The sequence below is a fragment of the Gobio gobio genome (genome assembly GCF_949357685.1).
Source record: "Gobio gobio genome assembly, chromosome: 13".
Taxonomy (NCBI): Eukaryota; Metazoa; Chordata; class Actinopteri; order Cypriniformes; family Gobionidae; genus Gobio; species Gobio gobio.
The window spans coordinates 20,121,645-20,133,799 of record NC_137106.1 but is presented as its reverse complement, the minus strand read 5'-3'; the positions used below and the strand labels follow the sequence as shown (position 1 = coordinate 20,133,799).

General features: G+C 35.6%; 2 protein-coding genes across 2 annotated transcripts in view; both read left to right on the top strand.

The window, feature by feature from the left end:
• Positions 1 to 7,709, top strand: part of mboat2a (membrane bound O-acyltransferase domain containing 2a) — a 90,076-nt gene extending 82,367 nt beyond the window's left edge. Inside the window, exons 12-13 of the mRNA XM_079833803.1 lie at positions 1,612 to 1,763; positions 3,569 to 7,709. Coding sequence (XP_079689929.1) covers positions 1,612 to 1,763; positions 3,569 to 3,737 — 321 coding nt within the window. The 3' untranslated portion in view covers positions 3,738 to 7,709. The remainder of the gene's footprint in view (positions 1 to 1,611; positions 1,764 to 3,568) is intronic.
• Positions 7,710 to 11,953: 4,244 nt separating this feature from the next.
• Positions 11,954 to 12,155, top strand: part of kidins220a (kinase D-interacting substrate 220a) — a 57,546-nt gene continuing 57,344 nt past the window's right edge. The window contains exon 1 of the mRNA XM_079833996.1: positions 11,954 to 12,118. Within this exon, the coding sequence (XP_079690122.1) occupies positions 11,987 to 12,118 (132 nt within the window). The 5' untranslated portion in view covers positions 11,954 to 11,986. The remainder of the gene's footprint in view (positions 12,119 to 12,155) is intronic.

Sequence of the window (12,155 nt, the reverse complement as noted above, 5' to 3'; positions counted from 1 at the left end):
GCTGGCCAATTATGAACAGGGATACCATGGTCCTTACACCAGGTACTGGTTGCTTTGGCACTGTGTGCAGGACAGGTGCCAAGTCCTGTGGGAAAATGAAATCTGCATCTCCATAAAGTTGGTCAGCAGTAGGAAGCATGAAGTGCTCTAAAACTTCCTGGTATACGGCTGCGTTGACCTTGGACCTCAGAAAACACAGTGGACCAACACCAGCAGATGACATGCCACCCCAAACCATCACTGACTGTGGAAACTTTACACTGGACCTCAAGCAACGTGGATTGTGTGCCTCTCCTCTCTTCCTCCAGACTCTGGGACCCTGATTTCCAAAGGAAATGCAAAATTTACTTTCATCAGAGAACATAAATTTGGACCAATTTTTTTCCTTTTTGTCTTTAGCCCAGGCGAGACACTTCTGACGCTGTCTGTTGTTCAAGTGTGGCTTGACACAAGGAACGCGACAGCTGAAACCCATGTCTTGCATACGTCTGTAGTGGTTCTTGAAGCACTGACTCCAGCTGCAGTCCACTCTTTGTGAATCTCCCCCACATTTTTGAATGGGTTGTTTCACAATCCTCTCCAGGGTGGGGTTATCCCTATTGCTTGTACACTTTTTTCTACCACATCTTTTCCTTCCCTTCGCCTCTCTATTAATGTGCTTGGACACAGAGCTCTGTGAACAGCCAGCCTCTTTTGCAATTACCTTTTGTGTCTTGCCCTCCTTGTGCAAGGTGTCAATTGTCGTCTTTTGGACAACTGTCAAGTCAGCAGTCTTCCCCATGATTGTGTAGCCCACAGAACTAGACTGAGAGACCATTTAAAGGCCTTTGCAGGTGTTTTGAGTTAATTAACTGATTAGAGTGTGGCACCAGGTGTCTTCAATATTGAACCTTTTCACAATATTCAAATTTTCTGAGATACTGAATTTGGGATTTTCCTTAGTTGTCTGTTATAATCATCAAAATTAAAAGAAATGAACGTTTGAAATATATCAGTCTGTGTGTAATGAATGAATATAATATACAAGTTTCACTTTTTGAAAGGAATTAGTGAAATAAATAAAATTTTTGATGATATTCTAATTATATGACCAGCACCTGTATATAGATACAGTGTGTATATATATATATATATATTGTTTAGGAAAATATTTTTGTATCATTATTAATGTCACTTTTGATCAATTAAATGCATCCTTGCTGGACATAATGTATTTATTTATGTAATTTCTGTCAAATAAATACCTTATTCCGATCCATTAATTTATATCTGAACATATCAAAATGAAAGGGATTCTGGGTGCTACATAATAATACTGTCAGTTGTTAAACGTTAATCAATAAAAGACTGAATATTTTTCCTCAGAAACATGAACAAACCAATAAATCAAGAAAAGAATGTGCATGCCAGTATATGGAATATTCGAATTACATGTGTACAGAAATATTCCAATATCCTTAAAGCATTTAAACAAAATGTAAAGACCTTAATTTAAACCTTAATCTGAAAATTAAGTAATTTGTTTAAAAAAAAAGAATGATCATTTTATGTTTAAAATGTTTTTAGTCCTCATAATCTTTTGAACTTCACACAATTTCCTCTTTTTTTCAGGTAAGACACAATGTGAGGCAACACTTCCTGGGCTCAGCCACACTCAAGCTCATCTATGACGTGATCACGTGGTTCAGCACGCAGATCGCCATTTGTTACACTGTTGTGCCATTTGTACTGCTGGCAGTAGGGCCTTCACTAAAGTTTTATAGGTCAGTAATGCATTTGCACCAATATGTGAGCATTCCAGGGCAGGTCCTGATGTCTCCCACCCCTGCTGTTAAGAATTCACCTCGTCTGACTGATAATCAATATGCAACAGGCTCTTCCAGTTTGTTCATGAGTGAGCTCTGGTGATAAATCATAAATAAAATGCTTTAGAGAACAGATCAGAAAGTCATTGTAAACCCACCTGCACCACTGAGCCGTTGCTTATTAGAGTTATTAGCGGAAGACATGAAGCTGACAGGTAAAAATGAGAGGCTGATTTTATCTCTGCTCTCCGCAGTCTTGCTTCATTCATTAGACAGCGTTACAGGCCAGAGCCTGGCGACACTTTATGAGCTAGCGGAAGACCATTTGTTTCACAGCTTCTGCTGAGATAAAAGAAATCTATGATGGTCATTTGTTGGAGCAGCACTGTTAAATGAGCCTGCCTTAAGAACACATAAAGCATTTTCATTAAAGAGCGAGAATTAGGCAGAGAGATCGGCAGCTGCAGATCAGATTGAAGGGTGTGGGAAACCAGCCCAGGAAGGAGTAAATTCTGTTGAGGTAATGGGGAGCTCAGTACACTGGGAAATCCAAGATCCGATTGGAAAGTAATGTAGCCGACTGCATAAAGATCTGAGGCCTCATGCATAAAACTTAGATCTTAATTTGTGTACTCACAACATTTTTTGAATTTATAAAACAAATATTTTATAAAGCACAAATTATATATATTATATTATAAATTATATACATTATGTTATATTAATTATTAGTGCTATCAAATCAATTGATCTCGATTAATAGCATCTTAAATAAAAGTGTGTTTACATAATATATGTGTATTGTGTATAATTATATATATATATATATATATATATATATATATATATATATATATATATATATATATATATATATATATATATATATATATATATATATATATATATATAAATACACACTCATTCATGTCTATTTAAGACATATTTGCTTGTAAATATTGTATATATAATGGTATAATTATATGTAAATATAAATATTTTATCTATAAACATAAAAAAATCTAAGAATATATACATGTGTGTGTGTGTGTGTATTCATATATACAGAATAATTACTCACATATATTATGTAAACAAACTTTTATTTTGGATGAGATTTATCACGATTAATCGATTTGACAGCACTAATTAAATTATATTATTATACAATACAATACAATACAGTATCATATATTATTATCCCTGATGTTGGAAGATTGCACAAATACCACCCCCCAACACACACACACACAAAATGTCTCCTCCCCAAAATTACTATGTAGCTTATAGTTTACAACACATTTTTATTATTATTATTTATTTTGTCATCTAGACATGCAATATGAATTTAGCAGTACTATAAACGTATACATTTATTGTAAATATCTTTAAATGTTTCTTGTCTATCAATAAAAAAATATATTACACTGCTAAAAATAATATTTTAATTAAAATATATACTATATTAAAGATTTTATTTTGTATTTTATTTTAGATTTCATATTTTTGATAATTAAAATTATATATATTTTTTAAATAATAATTTAGTCATTCAAACGTGTGAGTGGGAAATGTCGTACACTATTCAAAAAATTGTTTGTGTGTCTTAATTTAAATGTTTAATGTGGTTAATTTACGTACAACTACCTATCCTACGTACTAAGCATCAAAAGTATAATCAATGATATGCATATGAGTGGCAATAAATGACAAAATCACATGACCTAAATTCTAATGTTCTGTCTGTCATTGGCCCTTTTCAGCTCATGGTACTGCTGCATTCACCTGATCTGCATCTTGCTGGCGCTGGTTTTACCTCTGAAGTCCAGACGCAGGAAACAACAGGAAGAGCCAAGCAGCATTCAGGCCAGTGTACAGAACTGTCTCTCCTCTCCTGACAACAACTGCAACCAGAAGCAGAAAGCCACATGAGGGCAGGAAGGGCTGCTCGACCCGCACACTGCGTTGTGAGGAACTCTGATATCAATTCTGAGAGACACAGAGCGGCCATTTCCTCCCTCAGATCCAACGACACTGACAGTGACATTAACAAGGCATAAACTCCAGCAACAATACAGAGAAAAGAGACGGTTAACCCCATAGTTGCCCTGTTGGAGATGGTCACGTTTTGGTTTTAAATTGCAAATCTTCATAGGATTGTATGAAAATGGGGTGATTGATTATAGAATATGGTGAATAATTGACGTAAGTGTCAGTTAATCTGAAGTTGCCTTAAACCCTTCGTATATTTAGCACCAGAAGCCTCGTATGGGGATCGTGTTACATAGGAACCGACCAGTCATTGTTGGCTTATAGCTTCACTACATTAGTGCAGGAAGTCTAGCACTGGAATCAGCCTCCACGGTACCTAGAGGGTTTCTGCCATTGTCAGTTAAACGAAGTAACCTCTGTTTTAGTGTGTGCAGTAAAGAAAAAAGTCCAGTCGTGTGTTGCCAAACTTATAGGCCTTAAGTTCCTATCTCTTGCCATTGCTTCATCTTTATTCTTTGTTCATTTCTCTGTTTTTTTGAAGTAGGTTCATATCTGCTGCTTTCTTTGGGAACAATGGTCAACCTTAAGGGAGTGTTGTCATTTGGGAAAAAAATTGTGTTATAATTTCTGTCAGTGTTCTATGTTAATTTTATTTTATTTTTTTTGGTTGCATTTAAGGGTTGTATCAATGCTGTTTTTAAAGGGTGGTAGGTCTCCTCAGGGCACACAGGTCTCGTTTTAGACCATGACAAATGACCAGATGTTTCTCTACCATCTATGTTGCTCCTGCAACATAGATCCATCTTGTAAAAACAGAAGACCGTTCAATGTTGCTCTATCTATTGTATGTGTTTTTTTATATTACAGACATATATGTGACCACAAAACCAGTCATAAGTCGCACGGGTAAATTTGTGGCAATAGACAACAATACATTGTACGGGTCAAATTATCGATTTTTCTTTTATGCCAAAAATCAATAGGATATTAAGTAAAGATCATGTTCCATGAAGATATTTAGTTTATTTCCTACCGTAAATATATCAAAAATGCATTATTATTAGTATTATGCGTTGCTAAGGACTTCATTTGGACAACTTTAAAGGTGATTTTCTCGTTATTTCGATTTGTTTGCAACCTCAGATTCCAGATTTTCAAATGGTTGTACCTCGGCCAAATATTGTCGTATTTATTCAGTCTCAAATTCAAAACATTTACCCTTATGACTGGTTTTGTGGTCCAGGGTCACATATGGTAAGTGCAATGACCTTCTTGAAAAATCTTTTCCACGGGTGCATGTTAAATGGATAGTTCTCCCAAAAAATGACATTTGTCATCGTTTACTCACCCTCAAGTTGTACCAAACCTGTATGCTGAACACAAAAGATGATATTTCGAAGAATATGGATAACCAAACAATTGATTGATGGCCATAGTTTAAAAAAAATAATACTGTGGAAGTCAATGGGGGCCCATCATTGGTTACCAACATTTCTCAAAATATCTTCTTTGGTGTTTGGCAGAAGAAATAAATTCATACAGGTTTGAAACAACTTGAGGGTTAGTAAACGATGACAGAATTTTCATTTTTGGGTGATCTATCCCTTTAAGTTAAAGGAACAGTGCTAATGTTCTTGTCACATCACCAAATGTCAGAATTTTGTAGTGGTTCAGTACAGTACCAGCCAAAAGTCTTGACAAAATTAATTTGTTTCTCTTGATCTTAAAAACCTACCAATTTAAAGGTGTATACTTAAATACATTTTGCCAACATAGTCATTCCATAGTAATAACAACCTTTTTGTTTTGTGTTTGTTTTGCCCCCACCCCAGCTAACAGAAGTGTTTGGCATACATGGGAACTCCTTCAAAATGCATCCCAGGATGCACATTATTTATTTAATAGTATTTGATGACTATTATTCTGAAATGAGTAAATTATTAATAATAAAGCATGAGGCGGTTTGTCCAGACTTTTGACTGGTAGTCTACTATACATGCAGTACTTCGACTATTCAAAAATCAAAAAAAAATTTTACTCCTATGAATCCATCTATACTCTTGGGCCCTAAAGAAATCTGTAAATTTTGTGATATCATATAAGAATATTTCTTGACCCACTCACTCACAAATGACTAAGAGGGCGTGGCTCATTTGATTCAATTGTCTGGAAAATCTACTTTTATGTAATTATGTTGTTGCGTTTTATTTTCTACCAAAGGTTTTACCCCTTGGTCAGAGCGACTATACTTGTTAGTTTCTTATTTGGTAATGAAGGGCTGAAGGGACTAAAGCGTTTACCAAAGTGAGTGTCGCTGTGTTTTTGTTACTAAGCCAGTTCAATAAGAAAAAGTTATTCTTGGGCGTGACGTTGACCAGCCTCCACAAGGAGAAAACGCTCTGAACCAGCCCCCTGTGGTTTTGTAAGCACACTTCTTTAAAGTCTTATTGTATTTGGCTAAATCTAACAGGAAGATTAATACATTTGCAACTCTGCTGGTATAGCTGCTGGTAACAATTCCCATTTATTTGTATAGCGCTTTTCACAATACATATCATTTCTAAGCAGCTTTAAAGAAAAATGCATGGCAGTCTAACACTGCATAATTTTTCTTTTTGTCTCTTTTTCTTAAAGATTTTGCTTAACTAATTGCCCCAAGGCAATATGTCCCTCAGTAACCAGCGTACTAACTAGCACCTCAATGCAAAACTTGCTTCAAATGTCCAAAGTGCCAAATCACATGAGGTGTACAAAAAGACCATTTTATTTGTACGGGTTTACAACAGGGTGAGAGGTTTGTACTAAAAATAAAAAAAAGTGATTTATTTGGTCTTAAACTGACATTATTTTTACCTACTGAGATTTTGGGAGGAATTATTTTTCACTCTCTCCCTATTTGCACTTTTGGTAGGAATAAGTCGGGGTCGTGCTAAAGTAGAAAAACTGCCGAAGCAATGCAAGAAACCTCAGTGCTACTCAACAGTTAGAGTATGTGCTTAATAGAAGTGAAATGGATGACTTTTTTCCCAAAATATTAAATTCATTGTAGCAACAAATGAAAAATCAGGATGGTGTTCCAGTGTTGTAGGCTTATTTTGTAAACATGCTCCATCCATAGAATGACGTTAAATGTGTGTCCATTGCTGTTTATGTGTCAACATTGTCCCTTTGTTCAGATATTGTTCATCTAAATACAGATAATCAACATCTTGATTTTGTTAAGGCCCAAGTAATAGTAAAGGCACAGTTATCTGTAAAATTTTGGTTCAGTCATTCATTTTCATAATGGTTGTAACTACTGATTTAGCAAAGAATGACCCAAAGCTGTGTGAAACTGTAAACTGTTATGCTTCTTTTTTTTTATTGTGCGTTTGTTGTCCACCAGTCACCTCAGTTCTGTTGTATGTCATTGTCTTGTTAGTCTCTAGTGGTCATTCAAAAATGAGTTGATTGTGACCCTCTCAGTGAACATGCAAACCGAAGCTAAAGTTTTCCAGATATTGCAGAATTAACTTTTCCATTGTAATTCCTACTGACTGGTTGTGATGTTGCATAACCTGACAGTGTGCTGGAAAACTAAGGATGTTAATGAAATGCAACACGTTTCCGGAGAGATAAAGGAAGAGTAATACCTAATATGTTAGCTATTTCAGTATAAATCAATTTACCAATATACATTATCAAACAAGTTTTTTCAGATTTGTCCAGAAGGGAACAAACACTGTCTCCGTTTATTTCTGTAATAATCATAAATTGAGATGTGATACCCAGTATTTGAATTGTTTGATGAACTGAGTGGTCTGGAAGTTGTATCAAGCAAAACAATTTTCCTTTTAAAAAAGGACTTGAAATATTAATCCCAGTACCACGATGACAGACACAAAACAAATAAAGCATATTTTCCTTCTCTGTATTCATCTCAGTGTTTCTTTTTCTTTACCAGAGTTATGAATGCATTTTTGAAACTCCACAATGTAATACCATTATGAGATAGAGATAGATAGATAGATAGATAGATAGATAGATAGATAGATAGATAGATAGATAGATAGATAGATAGATAGATAGATAGATAGATAGCCATTTTGAGTGAACAGGGGCTATGAAATTAAAATGAAGAGATCTACAAAAAAAAGGGTTCTATATGGCACCTAAAATGGTTCTTTGTCGTAAGCACCTTAGTCAAAGAACCGGTGAAGAACCTCTGAAGAACTGCTGAAGAACCAAAATTGGTGCTATATAGCACTTTAAAAGGTTCCCCTATGATTACGAGCCAAGAACCATTTTTAAGAGGATCTATCTATCTATCTATCTATCTATCTATCTATCTATCTATCTATCTATCTATCTATCTATCTATCTATCTATCTATCTATCTATCTATCTATCTATCTATCTATCTGTCTGTCTGTCTGTCTGTCTGTCTGTCTGTCTGTCTGTCTGTCTGTCTGTCTGTCTGTCTGTCTGTCTGTCTGTCTGTCTGTCTGTCTGTAAAACGGTCTGTCAAAACATGGGCGTCACTTGTGTCTTGCAGTCAGTGGGCGTGTTTTGTGCACAGTGGGTGTGGACATGTCTACTAAATTTTAATTTCATCCACACCCCTGTTCACTCAAAATGGCTGTGGTGTATCGCAAGATTATGGAAAACAACAGAATTCCTTGGATCTTCTAACAAGTTACAAGGTGTAAGTTACAAGTTACCATTTGGAATTATGTAAACAAACGGACGTGTTTTTTTTTTTTTTTTAACGTGAGTTTTGTCATTTTCACGCGAGTCAAAGTAAGTTTATATTCTTTTTAACTGCTACACAGTAGCTTTTTAACAGTGTTTAAATGATATAAGAGAGAACCGTGGTGGTCATAGCTCCGCTGCAGCTGTCAGGACACGTGCTCTTCCTTCACTCCAGTGTTTGTTGCAGATAATGTTTGTTTGTCAGCACGTGTGCATGTAGTCATTTTAATTTCAAATGCTGCTGTCAGATTCAGAAAAAGTGTGGTATGATACTCCGTATACCTTTAAGAATGTGGACAAACGCGTTTGAGCTGCTTTCAAAAGTTATTTTTCACGGTGCTTGTGTAAGCTTGTTTACCACAGTGCCGTGCCACACTATGGAAACGGATTATATTTATATCAGTGATTCCCAAACCAGGAGTAACTGAACCCCACGGAATCCAGAAGGGAAAATGTCCCCCAATTATGTTGTATTATAATGAACATTTAGTTGGTGTCAAAAATTAAAACCAGAAATCAGTTGAATATGTTATTGGATATTTAAAAATGGTCATTTTCATATTACAAAGTAGCTAAACTATAAAAAGTTACTACTAAGGCCAGTCTAAAAATGCTACACTTAATTTCATATGGTTGCCCAGCATCTCTGTCTCACTAAGGGGTTGTTGACTTTTTATGGTTAAAGATCATGTCTATTATAAGAACTGAGCTGTTTGCTTCACTCTGATGTGAAATCCATATGTGCTCCCATCCCAGTGACTTTTAACAAATATTTATACTTGGAGTACACTGAGCTTTAAGTTACTCAGAAATGGTAAAATTTATTTTGTAAGTCATGTATGCTAATACTCACCCTTGAGCAGAGGTGTGGCTCATTAATATTAAATAAATTTGAGCTGGACCCTTCTGGAGGCTTCCTTATAACATCAGACTTAATTAATATTCATGAGTTAAGCTCAGCTGTAGTAGGATTCACTGCACGTAGAGGTGGGGCCTCAAACTTCCTCTTGCATTATTCATGAGCGCCTGGAGTGACAGGCAGAGCCCTGGTCGGCTTGTTAGTACAGTCTGAGTGACAGCGTGAGTGGAGTATCAACAGCACAAGGATAGACAGGCTTTTAAACTCAACTCACAGTGACTCTCGCTCAAGGTGAGTATGCATATTCTCAGCCTTTTCTCAGAGTGTGAAGAATGAAGTTGAGTGAAAGCATAGTATTTGGATTATCTGTTATCTTCACTCGTCTTTGTGTGTTGTGTATTGGGGCTGGGGAGAGGGGGTGAACATTGCCCTGTCAATATTTGGCGGAGAGGCTCTCTGTGATTGGCTCTCTCCGTTGTGTGATCTCTCTGGAGGGCAGCTGGGATGTGGGATTCAAGGGTGTGTCAGCAGTCCAGAGATGAACAAAGGCTGATGGAAAAGGATCCTTTGCATTACTGTATCTGGCACTTTTAGATATTTAAGTTTGTTGACAGAACTTGTGTTTTCTGTAACTAAGTGGATTTTGGGCACTGAGACCCCGCTGGTTGTTTTTAACCTATAATGGTGCTTGGCATGTTGTGAGCTGGAAGTGGCTTTTGGTGTCCGGCTTTCATTTTTGATGGGTTGTACCGGGCTGCTGAGTTGGCAAAACGACCCTGGAAAAAAACCCTTATTTACTTTGTTTGAACGCTTCATTATAGTGTTTTATGCTTAAGTAAAACTTAACATTTAGATCTGTCTAAATTACTGGCTCTTAAAGTGTTTGGACACAAACGTTTAAAATGTTTAAATGTCTTTGTCTTTGCTTTATATAGCAACATCAAACCAAGTGTCATTTAAGGTTTAGGAGACATTCATTTTTGTTTGGCTTTAAATTATGAAGCAATAGAATTTGAAATGAAGACATGGATTTGAAATTATTGCTGTTTTCTTGTCAAAAATTAGTGGATAATTTTTTTTATAGTTAATGTGTTGAACTGCATCTGTTCACACAGAGATCTGTTCTCTGATGACACCTGTGCGAACCTGTCATACATTGTCAAAAAATGTTTTTGACACCATTTGAATGTAAATAATTGAAAATATAGTTTTAAGTGTGACTTAAAAAGAGCAAGATGGAGTAAGATGCCCTCCCACCATTAATTTTTCCTCTTGACCATAAATGTCACTAAATCTCAATGCATTTATTAAATGATTATGCTTTTTATAATAATTATTCCTGGCTTTTTATCTGCATATAAATTGTTTATCAATATTAATAAATGTGAGATGAATTCCATCTGAACAGTTTTGAGGTTAAATTGAAATTAAATTATAATTTTTTGGTTTGATTATAAAAGGATTTTCTTTTGTTGATTTAATTGGAGATTGTGTACACCGTCCTTAATTTAGATTTTTATGATCAAATGTTTTGATTTAAAAGTGAAATGTTAAAAGTTAGATTCGTTGTAATAATTATTGTAAACCATGAATTATTTATTAAATTGATCAATTAATAATAAGCAAATTTCTAACTTTTCATTATTTAAAAGGATTTAGTGCAATTCAGATGGATCTCTCTGTCTCTGTTTCAATTATTCGAGTTGTCAAAATGCATGAATACTAAAATTATTTGTTAATTTTAAATATTAATTAACTACATGTACTTACTATAGAGTTATGGTTAGGGTTTGGTTTAGGGTTAGTTACTTAGTAGCCTACATGTATTAACGTAACTATACATCACCTTAAATGAAAGTGTTACTAAATGAATATTTGAATACATAGAATATTTGATTTATAATTTTACATTGATGGCATCGTCCCCCATCTTACCCTACTTTTTGAATCCACTGTTTAAACTAGCACACATGATTCCATATGTGACTTTTTATCCCCCTCCTTCCACAGTGAAGATTGAGTGATACAGAGCACACATTCTTCCATATAAGTGTGTTTGCTATGTTTTAATAAATGGACTTGGACTACAGTTTGCATTTCTGTGGCCAAAGTTAAGCCTTGTTAATTTGCTTAAACTTTGTTTTTCCCTTTCTAAGGACCATTAAAAGGCTTCAACTACTTCCTTCATTCTTCAGAATAACAACTTAGTATAAGCTTTGGGGAAAGGTTTTTGTGTGTGTGCGTGTGTAGGCATTAGTGCATTGATAATCAGCCCAAAGAATATTGGCATAAATCCTGTTTTTTGCTCAGACAGAATTAGAGGCTTTTAACTTTGTATCATTCAGGCTTTATCCTAATCGATATTGATAAGGTAGTCGCCTACTGTCTGTTCAGTTAGCATGCGGTTGATCATTAACTCGAATGGTTTGTGCAATCCAGCAAGACTGGGCTTGTTACTGTGTGTCTTACTCTTCCACATCTGCTCTGCTTCAGGAGGAGAAGACAGTCTTTTATAATGGCTGAACAGAGGAGAGTTTCATTTAATGATGTATCTCTCCTGCTCTTTTCCACATTCTCCAGCGGCGTTTCTAATACAGCCATGGATGTGAGCACCTCTCTGAAGATGAGTTCTCTGACCACCCAGAGTCTGTTCAGCTATGTGGAGGAGGAGAACCTTTCGGCCATCAAAGCTCATCTGGACAAGTACAGAGAGGTGGACACCAGAAGTGAAGTGAGTGTGCAGGAACCCTTGAAATACCACTTATTAC